The sequence below is a fragment of the Lutjanus erythropterus genome, chromosome 10 (genome assembly GCF_056507025.1).
Source record: "Lutjanus erythropterus isolate fLutEry1 chromosome 10, fLutEry1.hap2, whole genome shotgun sequence".
Classification (NCBI taxonomy): Eukaryota; Metazoa; Chordata; class Actinopteri; order Lutjaniformes; family Lutjanidae; genus Lutjanus; species Lutjanus erythropterus.
In genome coordinates, this window is record NC_139326.1 from 20,707,830 (window position 1) to 20,725,075 (window position 17,246).

Sequence of the window (17,246 nt, forward strand, 5' to 3'; positions counted from 1 at the left end):
CTTCACATACGCACAAGGCCTTTCTCCCACCACCACCAGGAGATCCAGGCACAGCATGATCCCCCACTAGCTTCCCCCCCACCAGCACTGCCAAAGTCGTTGGATATTATCTTCCGGGAGCATCATAGCTGGGAATTAAATACAAGTTTATTCCACACACAAATTGTCCTGCCAAAGGAATTTCATGCATTGCACAATTCTTCCTCGAAAAAGATGAACGTTTACATCAGCAAATTTACTTTAGTTGAGTAAGACTGTTACACTTAAAAGTGAAAATGAGTCAGATTATTTGGGAGTGAGTCCTCTTCCATGGAGGCTGCTATGTTACAATGCCAAGTTTCTCCAATAGTCCAGAATGGACAAACCAAACACTTTCTCCACATGAGGCCTTTCACAGACAGTGAGATGAGGTGCTTTTCAGACTCCCCTGCTGGATGCCATTAAATCCTACACACTGGTCCTCTAAATTATAGCTAGATTGTCTGCTATGTCTGAAGAAATTATCCTGTAGTCTCTTATGTGTTTAGTAGATTCTAGATTCTTATCTATTGTAGGTTATTAAGAAAATGGGAATTTGGGAATCCATACTTACCTGATTATTCATATTGTTTCATCTCACACAGATCTAATTCATTGATTTGAAAAAACAATGAAAAGAGGATGTGAATTTATTTTATTAAATGAGTTTGGCTTGCTGTTAATCTGTGTGCAACACCAAAGATATTAAACATTCAGACTGGGCTGTACCAAGAAATATTACTTTAAGATTTTAAGATAAGATCTAATCAGAGTTCAGCAAAACCAGGGTTGACATGAATAACTGTTGCACAACTGGGGATGGACTGTTAACTTTCAGCTGCTCTGTGACAAAACAATGCATTTTTTGGTAGCAAGGTAAAAAGCAGTTTGGTTTGCTAGTTAGCTAAAAAACGTTACTTTGATTGCTATCTATCCAAAAATAACTAAACATTATCCTAAATTGTTTGCTATCAGCAGAGAATTAATTACTTAATCCATCTCAAAAAAGCCGCCATTAACCTGAGGTTTAAAGAGAATCTTAAAATGAATCTTTTTAAAATTTAAGTAAGTTTAAAAGTTTGATGCAACATAATTTGGAGTTAAATCATGATTTAATTGGGTTCAAAAAATAATCCTTGTTGGTGCAACTCAGTGTTAGAGAGAACAGTGCAGCCAAGTTAGCTTAAAAACAAAGCAAGTGTCAAAGATTCTCCACGTTACTCTTATTAATGACTTATAACAGATCTATGAATATTAGTAAATGATTTGTTAACCATTAATGAAGTGAGTGATCACAGGTAATAAACCATTTATAAAAGTTGTATTAGAAAGTGGCTGAGATTGCTATAAAATGAGTGCTTGTCAAAGAACAGCTGGAGGCAAACTCCAAACAGCATTGCCCAATGACCTATAGGAAACCTCTGATCCTAACTTTGGCTGCCATCCAAACATAAAGAATGCTTTACTTCACCTACAGCATTTATGTCTCCATTGTTCTTATCTGTACATCACTGTTATACGTAAAGTCAAAGGTAGCCATGTAAAAACATCTTTTATAATCACGCTTCTGAACAAATTGAGGCTTTCATAAGATCAGTCGTCAATGAAGCAACCTCTTCAATCTGCAAAGGAGGTATGCGAGAGAAACTACCGATCTGCCAAGGGCTTATGTGGTTTCATAGGCTTCCAGAGAATAAATCACTATTGAAGATCTTCTGGGTAATCACATGCCCCCGCCACCTTCATCAACGCTTCGACTTTGCCTGTGCATGCAGACAGCCGGTACAAATAAGGAAATGATGCAAATGGATTTTTGGAATGAAGTGCTGCTCATTTTCAGGTCATTGATTGGCTGTTCGAATCTTTCAGCGGTGGGGAGTGAGCATATAAACTCGGCAATGGGCTGCACACTGACACTGCACAGGCAGAAGGAGTTGGGCTGAGAACATCAGACGTCACGCCACCAGAAGACAAGATGTTTACACAGAGACAGACACACCTGGAGAAGGGTGAGTTTCTAGTTTTCTCTGTTCAGTGCAGGAGATACCAATTTTTAGATTTGGTTTAAATTAGTTGGAAAGTGCATTAATAGCCCCTGATTAAAGCAATGTTGTTGAAATGTGGTGTTTTGGTGATTTTTTCCCCTTATAATTGTGATCACATCAGTGCAGAGTAGAAAGAGTAAAAGAATTACAGCACTTGTAAAATAAGAATCTTTACTAGAAGACAACATGAATTTTGCAGCACAAAAAAGGGAGCAAAATAAACCCCTGTCATAGTAAAATCTAATAATCTAACTTCTTGTTTTCCTCCATGTTTTGCAGCCCTCATCTCAGCAGTGGCAGTGCTGCTCCTCCTGACTACATCAGGACAATCTGCAGTCCTGACAGACGACCTGCAGACCACAGCAACTCCTACTCTGTCAGACTCAGCTCCCACTACACAGCTACACAACAGTAAGTATCTACAGTGTACAGTTTTGTGTCAGCTTTAAGACACTGAACTGTAGAAAATGTGATTTAGAAGTTTAGCCCCAAAATTATGCATTTTTATTTTGTTAACACAAATGATTAACTTGTGCACACAAGATTCAAGAGTCATTTTCTGCAGCATATGTTATTTTTCTGGCTTCTGATGCTCAATACAAATCTGTGTAGGGAATACTAGCCCATGTGCCACTCAGTAATAAAATAATCAATTAATCTCTCAAAAGATAAATAACTTACAGCAGTATTCTACCACAAGAAAAACAGTTAAATCAAAAGCCACAGACAAAAGATGAGAGAGAGAGTTACATAAAGAATGTTTTTTTAAATTCTGCATTTGACAATAAAATCAAACTGTCAGTATTTGTGCCAGGCATAAGAAAGAAATCAGAGGCAGAAGATATTTTTTAAAGTTTGCATTATGAGAAGTTAGCCGAAATGTCAAAAATAAAGTTGAGCTTTATTCTCAACATTCTGACTTCATTCTCAAAATGCAAAATAAAATAAAAAAAATCATCTCTCCTCTTATTGTTTCCTCATTCATGGCCATTGTACTACTTTCTAATGTAGCCATCACTCACTTAAAAAAACAACAACAATATATTTGCCTTTACTAATCAATTGGTCAATAAATTAGTTATAGGCATAATGTTTTTATATTTTGTTCATTTGTTTTTCAAATTGTCATTTTGCCATTGCTCTATCATGTATCCAGAAAGTTTGCACCCTTGTTAAATGGTTCATTAATTAATTATCACTCCATTCATCAACTGACCCTCCATACTTAAGTACTCAAGTTTGCTAACTGAAGCTTCTCTCTCTTTGTCTCTCTCTGCAGGCAGTATGGAGGAACCTCGGGCTCTGCGCTCACACAGATCCTGTGGAAGCGAACATGCAAACTACTGTGAAAATGGTGGAGAGTGCATGTACCCCCAAGACAACGACAAACCTTTCTGCATGTAAGAAGTGTTACCTTTCTCTCTCACACACACGTTTAAGCCTAACCTGCACCGTAGGTTCCCTGCGTGTCCATCTGTGTGCTTCACATCTACATTGCACATGTTGGTTCGTGTTCACCTCTGGAATGCGCTCACATATTTGTGTGTCTGATCTACAGCTGCACACCCTCGTACAGCGGCCCTCGCTGCCTCTTCTTCAGCGATCAGACTCACAGTCCGCTGGAGGTGGAATACCTGATTGCCATCAGTTTTGGGGTGCTCATGTTCATCTGCGTCCTGGCCATGATCATCTGCTGTTTTGTTCACAAGAGGTGAGGATCTGTAGGCTGCCTCCATACAGTGCTGTGCTTGTGTGAAGGAACAGAGGCATGTAGGAGGGGGAGGGAATTAGACTTAGAACAGAATTAAAGCCTCAAATCTTTTGATACAAAAGTTTCTATGAAATATTAAGGAAAACCATGGCATATTTGTCTGCAATTTCTTCAAGCTATCAAACAAAATGATGATTTCTTTTCGGTCTTCTGGTTTACAGTTGCAAAAGTTAATCCCTGAATTAAATCACACACAAAAAAATGTTTTTTTTGGGTACCACTGGTGTATTTACAGTCAGTTACAAGTTCACATTTTTGTCATTTCACTCTGTAAAAATGTCTTGAATGGTCACCAGGAGGAGACTAAGTTCTGATTAAGATTATTTTTTCTTTTTCAGGTGTATAAAATCATCACCACCACTGATCAAATCTGCACCATCTGAGTCATCAGTGTGACCTTCATGAGCGTCTTCATCATTATCATCATCTTCATCCTTGTCACCACCATTTTCAGTATTATTGCTAATTGGAAAACCTAAATCATAACACTGTTTTACAATTAAGTAATTAAGTGGAAAGATTAAAGTGTGTCAGCCCTGGAGGAGACTTTTATGATACACGGGATCAGATATTTATCATCTCATTGTCCTTTAAAGAATGAGGGGGAACACGTATGACTATTTATTGTAATATAGCAATTAACTTATTTTAAGTGTTCCATTTATTTAATTTTGTAATAAACTTATGAAATGTAATATTTATGTGTTGTTTGTTTCTGTGGGTAACAGGTGAATAAACACACACACACAAACACACATTTTGGCAGGAGAGACTGTCGATAAAATAAATTGAGTAATTGAATAGTATAACATCTCTGGTCTGACACATTGATGACTAATCACTCTCCTGAAGGCCTGTTCATCCACAGACAGATTATAAATTAGGAGCCATATCTTAACCCTAAAGGACTCAGAAAAAAAAGGTCAATTAAAATAACATTTTATCATAAAGTTAACATGTAAAAGAGCTGCATGCCAAACACCAAATGGTATAATCATGCATTTTGATCAGCTAATACGGCTAGTTAATGCTGAAGATGCAACACAGAGCACATTTTAACATGCAACAATTAAAATCACATCAGTGAACAAGGAAACAAACGGTAAAAGGGGATTTCCTTATAAATAAATCATACATAAATGTGAAATAAATACCAGTCTAAATAGTAAGCCTGTACAGCAAGTATGGGGCAGTTTCAAGTCCAGTATGTTTTTAGAATACCTAATTAAAGATTTCTAAACAACAAAGAGTCGTTAAAGAGCAGAGATATTTGTACTTTATATTTTAAAGAAAATCATAATAATCATTATCGATCACATGTATATTCAGTAAGTGATTTTTAAAGTATTTTATGGGGGGATGGACACATTCCCTTTTGTGATCCTGAGCCATTCTTTTTCGAAGATGAAACTGACAGAGTGACTCTGAGAAAAAGTCATAAATACGAAAGTCAGCTGCTTCAGCACCATGGACAGCTCCAGTAATTTATCAGTACATAAGACAGTTAGGCTGTTGATGTTTCAGAGCCGTGGTCGCGGCCAAAGATTGTAACTTGTACAAACCTCAGTAAGATAAAGGATCAGTGAGTCAGGCAGACTAGACTAAAGAACCCCTCTGCCCCTGAACTCTCTGCTACTAGGGGGTGGAGAGGAGGGACGGCAGGGTAACAAGAGGGCTGCCTTTTAGTCATTCTGCTTTCTAGGAGGACGGCATCCTGCCTCATATCACCTGCTGGGTATATTACAGGTAGTTTATGAGATTGGATTATCTGTCCCTGGATTTAGATGAAAGATCAGGGTGGGCGTGGTTTATACCGGAAGTCACATTAAATTGTGCAAATGTTTTATTTTCAGACTTAACATTAATGCAAAACTTTCCTACAAAACATCAGAAGGATTTAATACTTAATACTTAATACTTACTTAATTATGAAATATATTTCTACGTCCTCACACTGTACTTTTCTTTTCTCTTTGTCTCTCGCTCTCTTTATGTCTTTATTTGAACTAAACTAACTTTTTTAAACTGCCTTTTTTTTTAACTTTTTTTTTTAACTATGTCGAGATAATCAAGGAGCTGATATCCTACCTTTCCACTCCGCTACATTTCACTTGGAAATATTGTATTTTTGCAGTTTATTTTTCCAGCTATTTTTTACCACTTAATTGTCAGATAGATTTTTTAAACAACATTTAGGAGCGTGTAAAATTAAATGCACTGTTACAGATTATTTATTATACCCCACCTTACAGTATATAGTAAGTTGGAAGTTGTTAAGATAAGTTCCACATTGAACAGTAAAATAATTTGTGTTTTTGCTTCATCATTTGATATAAAATAGAATAATGCATCCATCCATAATAACTACTTTTACTTTGATAGGCTACTTTATTTTTGTTGACTACTGCTGATTTATTATTGTCATTTTTATCTCATCGTAATTCCGTATTCAGCTATATTTTAGTTTTGTTGAGCTGTTTTTTTGATATTGCTTTCTGTTACTTATACATTTTGTTGATGAAATGTGCTGTACAGATAAACTTGCCTTGCCTGATGAGGTTTAGATAATGAATATTTTGAACATTTTGTGGATATAAGTTTTTTTTATTATTATTCTTCGTGTGCAATTTGCAAATTTTAAGAACCAAACCGTGGAAGTTGGAGGTCTGCAGCCAGGTACTCTTGCTGCTTTTACCTCATTTTAAATGAAAGACTTTTGCTTTAATTTAATATTAGGAGCATAGGAATATTTCTTCATCACTGTCTCTCTGAACTGGCTGTGAGTTTGAGTTCCCACCCTCAGTGATAAAAGGGTGGCGGTGACAGAAGCAGATCCTCCTCCGTGTGTTTTTGGGTGTTTTTGAAAATGGGTGCCTTCAGGGTCTCTCCTTTTATTTGTACCTTTGAAGTGTGAAATTGTCTAAATTACAGGAGTCTGTCACCACACCCAGACCGCAGGACTGAGCCCATTGGTTTCCAGTTAGTCTCTGCCAGGAGACTCATCGCCTGCCCACCCTTTGCCTAATAGTTATTTTGACAAGTCGGAAGCGTCTCCAGTCGACTGGCTCGTACCTGCGCGTCCGCCGAGCCTCCTGAAATGACTCTGAACAGCAAACCTTCAGCGCTCCTCTCGCTTATCGGTAAGTGTTATGAGTTTTGTTAATGTTTGATAAGAAGAAGTCAGGCTGACAGATTTGTTTTGACACTGATTAGTCGTGTGGTTTAGAGGTGACAGGGTTCAGGTGTGGACTGTGGTAGTTATCATTGTGAACGCAGAGCACAGATCAGGTCAAAAACATGAAATGGGCTTTAATAAAACTAAATAAAGCAGAGGAGATAAATAGAGGCATTAAAACTACTGATATCTACTGAACTAAAAAGTAACTAAGTACATTTACGCAATTACTGAAGTGCCGTTTTGACGCGCAGCTACTTTTGATCAGGGTATACTCACACTACTAATATTGTGATATACTAAATACTAATTACTTTTCAGATTACAATTTTACAGCACATTAGATCAGTTTAAGAATACAACCTATTGTTTTATATTAAACTATAGTATACAGTAGTTAAAATCCATGTTAATAAACTGCAACTGTTGAATGCTACTAACACTAACAGGGACCATTATTATGCAAAATGAGAAATGCTACTTGTACTGTGTTAAAAGATCTGAATACTTCTTCTACTGCTGCCATTTTGTGTAACTGTGTACTGTTACTCAACCATATTTACTACAGCTAATTTCTTTGTGGCTTGCACTTTGGTGGGAGAAGAATTCAGAAAGTAGGAATACCACAGTGTAAACATACCCTGTTACATTTAAAAGTACTGCATTTAAAAATTAAAGGTCCTGTCTGCAAGATTTAGGGGGATTTATTAGCAGAATGATGGAATAGTACTGGGACAGTAATGGACTATATTATAATTATGAGCATATTTTCATTAGTATATAACCACCAGAAAATAAGAATAGTTGTGCTTTTGTTACCTTAGAATGAGCCGTTTATATCTACAGAGGGCACAGGCCCTCTTTCACAGAGGCTGCCATGTTGCACTGCTATGTTTCTGCTGTAGCCCCGACTGAGCAAATCCAACACAGGCTCCACAGGGCCTTTTACTCCATTTGCAACTTTCAGGACCACCATAGTTTCTCCTACACACTTGGAAGGGGAGGGTGAGGTGAGAGGTATTCATGCAATCTATAACCTCACCACTAGATATCACTAAATTGTACACACTGGTCCTTCACACTTCAGTAACTTCACACTGGTCAGAAGTACCATTTACTATTTTCCATGAGTTTTTCCATCATGCTATTTTATACTCCGCTGTATTTCAATTTGTACTTTTTACTATATCAGCCGATAATACTTGCATTTTCATATATTAAAATACCGACAGCAGATAAAGTAATTGAAATGACTCAATTTTATTAAAATGCTAAACATTAGTAATGCTAATGTATAATCCACTAATGTAATATCACTCTGACAGGGTCCATCCTGCTGTGTAATGAGTACTTTTAGATTCTGATATTTTAAGTACAAAGTTCAGATAGTATTTCTATGTACAATTATGGATGCAGGATTTAGTATGAGTACATATGTACTGTATTAGTATTTTACATTAAAAAAACAACAACTAAATACCTAAATTTAGGAAACAGAATCCTTGCAGCAGTACTTACAGACTCTCTTGCTGCAAATTAAAACCCCATCAACTGAACCAAGGTGTAAAGTGAACAGTTCTGCTGTTGAGCCTGAGGTACATTTTACTTTAAGAGTATTTTACATGAGATTTTACTCACTACAGGACGTGGTTTCCTCTACTACCACTTGTAAAGTCAGTCACTTGATCGCCTATCACTGAATCTGAGGTCAGTTTCTTCAGTTATAAGTTATTTCAGAAGTAAAACTGAGTGGAAGTTTTTAGATTAAGGACTTACATACCTGTGTAAATGAGCTGACGCACAGAGTGAACTCAGAGCCTGAGGGATGCTGAACGATGTTGGCAGTCAGAGAATGGAAGATTTGTTATTTGTGGTCTGATTAAATCTGTCATTTGCTTGTTGCTCAGGTTCAGTCTTCCCCTATAAAAAGTTCTAGAACAAATTTAAGAAGGAAACAATATACCTTAGCATGTATAAACTGATGTTTACTTAAGTAAATGTACCAAAACCACAATGTAAAAGTATTATATTACCATTATAAGCATTTAAAATCACATTTAAGTAAAATGAGTATTATCAGCAAAATGTACTCAGAGTATCAGCAGTATAAGTACTCATTCTGCAGAAAAATGCCCCATGACTAATATTTTATTACTTAGGACACTGTTAGATTGTTAGCACTGATGCACCAATTCATAAGCAGCTTTTTACTGCAGTAGCTGCATGAGGTGAAGCTAGTTTTTAACTCCTTTATATTCAGTCAGGTTGTTTAGTCCTGTGTTTCCCAGCCTGGTTCCCAAAGCTAAATCTGAGGGACTGTGAGATCATTAATGGGAGAAGGAGGAAAGAAAAAACAAGGTTCTGCTACACAAATGTTTATTTTTATTTTGTACTTGCTGATTATATTTGCTTTTTGATGAACAATTTGACCTCACTGAACATCAAGGCGATATATACAAGTCAAAAATGACATGAACCACTTTCTATCAGTCTGCAAAATCACCAGTGACTGCACCTAAACATTTAATGGAGTAAAAAGCACAATATTTCCCCCTAAAATTACATGAAGTAGAATGGGGATACAAGTAAAATTAAAACATGTCAAAAATGCGCTTAAAGGCACAGTTCACCCCAGAATCAAATCTATTTATTTTTCCTTTGGCCTGCACAGATATTTACCTATTCACTTTGTTAGTTGGTGTAAGTTACTAAGATGTCTGTTTTTCTTGAAAATAATAAAACTAGACTGAAAAACTCATGATCTAGATACTCAAGATAATCCACAGACCTTGTTGTGAGCAGTTTCATGTTGGAACTAGAAGAGGTCACTGAGTACAGTGAAGATCTCTGCTTGGATGCCAAACAGAATATTTGGATGTAATACCTTTGTAATCACAAACATTTTGATTAGTAACTGTAACTGAAATACCTATTTTTTGTCAGTAATTGTAACAGATTAAAAAAAAAAAGCTCACAAGAAAACATACTGCGAGAATGACTGAAGATAACTGAGTTGAAAAGTTAGTCATAGAAGCTATATACAAAAATCAAACAACTCTAAAGCATTATGACGTGATGCCAGGGCAAGAGGGAGCCCAGAATGCAGGATGAAGCGGGTTTTATGGAGGCTGGAAGCCGTGGCCAACCACCCAGGAGCCGTCCCACTGAAAGATAAAGAAGATACCACACAGCAACAACAACAACAGCAAGCCCTGGCAAAGACCCCGGGCCATAACACTATTTCCATGGTAGTAGTTACTCTCCAGCACTGCCGGTATCCTGCTGGATATTTGCATGAAATTTTGTCATAATTGAGTTATCGCTAAAAACATGTCTTGTGAGGTTACAGTGACCTTGACAACCAAAATCAAATCAGGTCTTTCTTGAGTCTAAGTGATAATTTGTACCGAGTTTGAAGAAATTCCCTCCAGGTGTTCTTGAGATATCATGTTCACAAGAATGGGATGACATGAGAACATGATGCCTCCGTCAAAGGCTGTCGTCGGCATGGAGATGAAGAAAATGGATTTTTAAACCTTTTCAAGAATTCTGAATCTCAGAGGGCCTTGGGCATACAGTCGTAACTGTGCACAAAAAAATTAAGCTGATCGGTCCGGTAGTATTTGAGATTATCTGCGAACAAGCTGCATCAAGCGATCGCATGATCCCCTCTTCTTTCTTTCTACCAAAGTACACCCACCAGCTGTATCACTGCACAGAACCCTTCCCTCTGTGTGGTCATATGGTTGGTGGGTTTACTCTGGTAGGAAAGGAAGTAGTTCCTACATAAAACTCCTCACAACAAGGTCTGTGGGTTACCTTGAGTAACTGGGTCATGACTTCTGGAAAGAGGCGTTGCTGTTGAGTTTTGATTTGGGGATGAACTGACCCTTTAAGTGCAGTACTTAAGTAAATGTATTTAGTTTCAAATACACAAGTTCTCTTTGAGTTTTCTTGTAATTACATCTCATTGTTTATTTTTATTGTCGACACGCAAGTTTTTAACCAGTTATTCACCATGATGAGAGCAGAGCCACTGATAACCTGCTCTTGATATGTGGACCATAAAGTGAGCTTTATCACATTTCCTTTTTGATTTTGCAGACTGTTGGAAAAATACAGGTAGAATTCTCATCCAAAAAATGTAATTTGGTTAGATGGTTATCTGGATCAGGCCACAGAAAGAGTGAGTCAGTGACTAATGATATATAAGGGCTGATTGAACAGTGATTAATTAGTAATAGTGAAAATGTTGCTTCGTCACCACTTCCAGCTCGATTGTACTTTACACCAATCAGCCACATCAGAAACACCCAACAACCAGCCTGAGTGCTCTGACAGAAAACACAGAGAAAAATATCTCTGCAGCCATAACAACAGACAGAAACAGACACCCAGAGAGGGTGCAATGACCAGGCGTTTCTAGCAAGCGGGACCAGATTCATAACCAATCATAACCCGACACATCTTGCATCCAGGTTCATGTTCATGTTTTCTGTCCTGCCTGCAGGAATGTGGGCGTCTGCTGCATGAAGCTGTGCAGGCTGGTACAGGCATGTGGGCTCGGCAACACGAGCCACACCACATCACATCACATCACATCACGTCCTACTTTGCATAGTTTACACAAAGAAGCTGGCAGCCAAACTGATGATTCCTGCCAAAGATTATATTTTTCCCCTCAATTTTATAGTTTTTGAAATTTCCCTTAATGCTAGACTGGCGTCTTATCTAAACACACAGTAAACACAGATCAACTCCCTCCCTCACACGAAACATCATGTTACAGATGCAAAATCAAAGCACATTCAGTTTTAAAACACACTGAACATTATAAACCTGGTAAAAAAAAAAATAGTTTTACCTTGTCATGTGAAAATGACATTTGCACCTGTAAAGTTTTCTGTTTTCATGTCAAAAGTTTTTAAAAAACAAATATTTGTAGTGTAGTCATTTGTCATTTGTGTTCATACTGTAAAAAAACCTTGCAAGTTATGAGTTTAGAGTTTTTTCTCATCTTAAATAAAAAACAGTCACATATGATGTCACAAAATAATGCAATGTATATTAGCCAACATGTCTAAACAGCGCTCAAGTGACTTTTAGAGAGTGATTCTTGACCATGGGGTTGACTGAATGGATCTGACATTATTAAATCCACACTTTACTCCACACAAAACTATATATATATTTCCCAGTTTTTCTCTAATAATTAATTTTTTAAATTATATATAATTATATTAAATGTTTGATCATTTTACCTTTTCAGGGCCCACAAGAGAAAAAAACACAGGAACCAGTGCTTTGATTGTTCAAGTCCAGTAGTGACAGAATAAGTTTAAATGTGTAAATCTCAAGATCCACAGAAAATTGACCGGTTGACCTTAATTACAGTGTGATTAATGAGACAAATATTCTCTGTTCAACAGGTGTCATACTGCTCTGGCCGTATGTTCTCACCAAGAGTATCTCATCCAACACCTCTTTATCAGCAGGTAATCACCTGGACGACTGTTGTGGTCTGATTTTATTTGCCACGTGCAGGGATTTGTCCTTGAAATATTACTGCAAACACATTATTCAACTGCCTTGAAGCTGTAGAAAGAAGAAGTGTTGTAACAGAAATTAACTTTGCTGTAGTCCAACATAAACAAGGCATTTTAAAGAGCTTTCTTTAAGCCCACACATGTAGATCACAGACACAGTATAATGCAATATAATGCAAGTATTTATGCATCCACACATTGTTTTTTATTTTGCTGTCGTAACTACACACTGGATTTGAACTAATGGCTACAAGGATACAACTATTTAAAGTTGTTACTGATTCTGACTGGACTTTTATTACTGCAAAATATATAATAATGTAACAACACAGTTGAAGTAACAAATAACTGTCACAGCTTTATACTCAGAGACATGTGAGTGTCTCTTAACGCACATCTGTATGTTAAACACATACTCATTCATCCCAGAGAGCCGCTCAGGAAAAATGATGCTTTTTCTGAAAAGGTTTTTAACAGCTGTCTTCTTGTTGGTGCTTCAGCTCAGGGAGAAGAGCGCCCTCGTGTGGTGAAGCGGTCGACTCAGAACTGTGACAGCACATTTGACAACTACTGCCTGAACAATGGCAAATGCATGCTGGTGGTGGACCTCAACGAGCACCACTGCAAGTACGGTCCCGTGTGTCTAAGTGTGTGTGAGTTTGCGTCTGCTGCTTTTAATCGTCATGTGTGATTGTCAATGACTCGCATCTCTCTGTGTTGCAGGTGTGAGAGGGGATACTACGGCCCCAGGTGTAGCAACCCGGAGCTCGTCTTTCAGCCAATGGGAGAAGAGCAGATAATTGTCACCATCTTCTGTGTGAGTCTGCTGCTTATAGGTCTGTCCGGAGCGCTCTACTTCTGCTGCAAATGGTAAACCTTCAGTCTGTCGATGTGTTAATGTGACTTTAGCATGTCTAAAAAAGTTTTCATTTTCAGCCATTAGCTTTGTTGCCACCTTTGACTCCTATCTTTTCTTGGATTTCATGATCAGAAACCTGTAAGCATTTATCTGCCACAGTACCCTGGTTTCTATCACAGTACACCAGCTTGCAGGTTTCTCAAAAACATTGCGTTTAGTTGCACAGCCCATAAAATCATAACCAGTGGTGGAAAGTAGCTTAGTACATTTACCTAAGTACTGTACTTAAAGTGTCTATAATCCACTGTTTTATAGTTTCATTCATTCATTCATTCATGAATGATGAATGAATGAATGTTTTATAGTATAATGCAATATTTTATTAATGGGGGGTGCAGCTGTATCTCAGCTTTATATAGACTCAGCTAATTGTTTAAGTGTCCAGCTCATAACTTTACTATTTTGGTTTACTCTCACTGCTCTCATGGCATTTTTGGCCACATCAAGCAGCTGTTTTCAGCACCAAATCCCGAAAAATACCTTTTTACCTGCTCAGCACCAAACAGCAGACAGACAGCAGACACAGCTAACAGTGGACTGGTGAACACAGACGAGCATTTAGCAGCTATAGAACCAGCTATAGAGACCCAAAGTCATGCCCCTTCGGGTGGACCACCGTGGGACCTAACTTCGGAAAAACTGTGAACCGTAGTCACCGTAGGCGAGGGACAAATAATTTTTGGATTCTGTTGTATATTAATCTTAGCAGGTAAATGTCTAGTGTTGAGGCCTAAAAGTCTTGTTGTCTTAAAACAATTTTTTTTTTTTAAATCCATGCAGTTTTAAAAGTTCTTGAAAGAAACTCATATCTGTGGGAAACAGTTTGATCTAACTAGACTTTAAGATATCTTCATTTTTCAGAACAGATCAGATCAGATAAAAAGTGGTAAAAAATTTGCTTCACTTTGACCAGCTGACATTGAAATGCTGCTTACGTGTTAATGCATAGGTAATAATAATGACCCACTGGCCTTATCCAAATACGGGACATTAGTTTGAAATGACACTTTTGATGCTGTTACTCCAAAGTAGTTTGTTTTCAAGTTCTTTTTAAAGGAAGACAAGTTTTAATGTTGTTGCATTTTGCAGTTGATTGGAAACCAAATGTGAGTCAAAAACACTTTCATTAATTTACATTGAAACGCTTTTCTTTTTCAGCTCATGCAGTTTGTTCTTGGTGGCATGGAAATTCAGCTAAATACTGTGTGATCAGCAGTTTCAGTGGGTGACTCAGATTCTGCCCTTTAGTCACGTAAAACCTGCAGGTGTAGCTTGTATTTCAAATGAAGCCCCTCATGACGTTAAGTCTGCCTCAACATCCTGTTTCATGCAGAGACATGTCAAACCACAGATGATGATTATTATCTCAAAGCCATTCTTTGGACATTTAAACCCGGTCACCAGTTTACTTCATCCCAAAGATGTTGCAAGGATGGTAGGGTACAAAGTTTTTTTAATAGCATAAATTGTGTTCTGTGTTATTTTTACAGGTATAAGAAAAACAAATACCCACGTCAGCAGAAGCGGCAGGGTTACAAAGGAGTCCAGACTGCTTAGAGCGTCACTCACACCCACTACATCCGCCGCTGGAAAAGACAAACCAGCATTTTCCCAGTTTTCTACGAGAAAATTTCAACACACCGTGACGTTACCCGACCAGCTGACACTCGGTGGCTGGTTTACTGGATTGTCCCCCCACACGGTTACTGTACGACGTCAACACTTTATCAAAACAGGCAAATCAACACGAGATCAAAAAAGTTCAATGTGCGGTGCGATTGTTGTTTCCAGCTGCACTGCTCTGGAGCTGCACTCCAGCTGTTTCAGCACCTGCTGCCCTCATGTTTGAAAAGATGAATGGTGAGACACACAATAACAGTTTCCATGGGCAACACCACCTACGGAGATGTTGGGTCATGGAAAATTCATGGAGAAATGTGACAGTAAAAAGAAATATTATGGGTTATGAGTGTCCCAATGTGACTATCAGACGTTTCTGACCCCTTGTAGTGACCTGTGCTTTTATAAAATTCCAGCCTCTAAACCTAATCATCTGCTTTTTAAAATTCATTTACATTTTACATTTTACTGAATTTAACAGCCATAATAATGATCATTACCACAGTGCAATTATGCTGTAGTATCATCATGTTCATGTTCACCAAGTTCAGATCTCGTCACATCTTCTAAATCAGCCTCAGAAATAATAACAAAAAAAATGAATGAAAGAAAAAGTCTTAACCATCTATCTGCCTTTGGTCTTCTGAGCTACTTCCTACAGTACACTTCTACACAGTTTTATAGTTTTTTTAGAAGAACTTCTGTCTAACTTTTTTGCCAGATTTAGCTTGTATTTATTGCTCATCTTGCCCCTTGTAGCTATGATGAATATTATAATATTTTAAAAATTTATAATTATAAAATTATTATTATTAGTGCCATTAAATCGGTCACTGATTGTCATAGTTCTGTGTTTATTATTTGTTTAGATAGAAAGTATTCTAATTTTGATAATTTATTATAAAGTATTAATGTATACACTGGAATCTCTTCTGTTTTTGGAAGCACTGTTACTGCAACAAAAATTAATACAACGTGAACAACTTTTTTACTTTTAGTCCTGTGTGAATTTCTTGTTCTGCTTTATTTACTTTGGTCTTAATACAATATTGTTGTCTGAAGGTTACAGGTGGAAATATTTACATTTCATGTGCTTTTTACATTTTTTTTCCCACGTTTCTGCATCTTTTTTACATGACATTTTTGCAATGGCATTATTACTGTAGCTGTGTGTGTACCAGAAAAACATTTTTAATAAAATATAAAGTGAATACATTTTGAATTGGCAGTTTGTTCACCCTTCATTCATATACTGGCTTCGTAACTGTTTTGGGATTTAAGATTTAGGACATAACTATAAATTATTGTGCAAACTGTATTAGCAAGTGCATGTTCACAGGTGTTTTGCCACAGTAATCTTTCAAAACAGTAGGTCCACTTGGCATCATCGTACTGTCCTTCTAATAAAAACCCCCCTGAGAACTGCATTAACAAGTTTAAATCAGCAGTAATTGGATCTTGCCAAATAGTGAGGCCACATTAATGTTTGAAAACTGTTGCAACTTGTTTATAACTACTTATTAATGATTTCTAAGGTGTTTACAACTAATTAATAACCAATTAATTAATAAATTAATTATAAACCATTAATAATCTGTTATCAGGATAGCCTTATTATAAAGTAGGAACAACAAATTCTTAAATTGTTAATTGTTAGGATTTATGTTGCTTTTACTGTTCATGTTCAAAGTTGTGCAAAGAAGAAATGCAAAGAAATGAGTATATTTCTAGTATGGCAGTCGAGTTCTGCGTTACTGAGTGCAGTGTTCGGAGTTGATCAGTAATCTCTGCACTCTCATTAGTGCTTCAACCAGAGTCAATGAACCGTTTTAATACCTGACTAAAGCTTCTTTATATGTCGTGTATGCTAATGAACAGCAATGATTACTCATAAACATTAACTCACCTGCAGACGCTGCTCTGTTTAAGACATACTTAAAAACACATAAGCATGCACTTACACACACCACGACCACACACACACCCTCTCTGTGGCGTCCATTTTTGTTCTAAATATAAAACCCGCGGATAAACATTCACAACAGAATTCAGGAAATGTGTCTCTAATCTCCACACTGTCCTCATTCTTTGTACCTGTGATTACCTATTGCATAAGTAATAGTAGGTTACTCATGCAGTGAGTAATGTGGTT

The 17,246-nt window shown here is 37.2% G+C and overlaps 2 protein-coding genes across 2 annotated transcripts; both read left to right on the top strand.

Annotated features, from left to right (window-relative positions):
• The first annotated feature begins 1,767 nt into the window (after positions 1-1,767).
• On the top strand, positions 1,768-4,529 carry epgn (epithelial mitogen homolog (mouse)). Its single transcript, XM_084729527.1, has 5 exons — positions 1,768-2,027; positions 2,343-2,474; positions 3,343-3,463; positions 3,622-3,774; positions 4,173-4,529. The coding sequence occupies exons 1-5, from the start codon at positions 1,994-1,996 to the stop codon at positions 4,228-4,230; spliced, it is 498 nt and encodes a 165-aa protein (XP_084585653.1). The 5' UTR covers positions 1,768-1,993; the 3' UTR covers positions 4,231-4,529.
• A 2,177-nt stretch (positions 4,530-6,706) lies between these two features.
• LOC146320384 (proepiregulin-like) lies at positions 6,707-16,091 on the top strand. Its single transcript, XM_084728626.1, has 5 exons — positions 6,707-6,974; positions 12,439-12,504; positions 13,056-13,182; positions 13,279-13,425; positions 14,965-16,091. The coding sequence occupies exons 1-5, from the start codon at positions 6,932-6,934 to the stop codon at positions 15,029-15,031; spliced, it is 450 nt and encodes a 149-aa protein (XP_084584752.1). The 5' UTR covers positions 6,707-6,931; the 3' UTR covers positions 15,032-16,091.
• Positions 16,092-17,246: the final 1,155 nt, after the last annotated feature.

Coding starts and splice junctions, on each gene's coding strand:
- epgn (XM_084729527.1), top strand. CDS start 1,994: ATGTTTACACAGAGACAGACACACCTGGAGAAGG. Junction 3,464..3,621: donor AACGACAAACCTTTCTGCAT/GTAAGAAGTGTT, acceptor TCTGATCTACAG/CTGCACACCCTCGTACAGCG. Junction 3,775..4,172: donor TGCTGTTTTGTTCACAAGAG/GTGAGGATCTGT, acceptor TTTCTTTTTCAG/GTGTATAAAATCATCACCAC.
- LOC146320384 (XM_084728626.1), top strand. CDS start 6,932: ATGACTCTGAACAGCAAACCTTCAGCGCTCCTCTCGCTTATCG. Junction 6,975..12,438: donor AGCGCTCCTCTCGCTTATCG/GTAAGTGTTATG, acceptor TCTGTTCAACAG/GTGTCATACTGCTCTGGCCG. Junction 12,505..13,055: donor CAACACCTCTTTATCAGCAG/GTAATCACCTGG, acceptor TTGGTGCTTCAG/CTCAGGGAGAAGAGCGCCCT.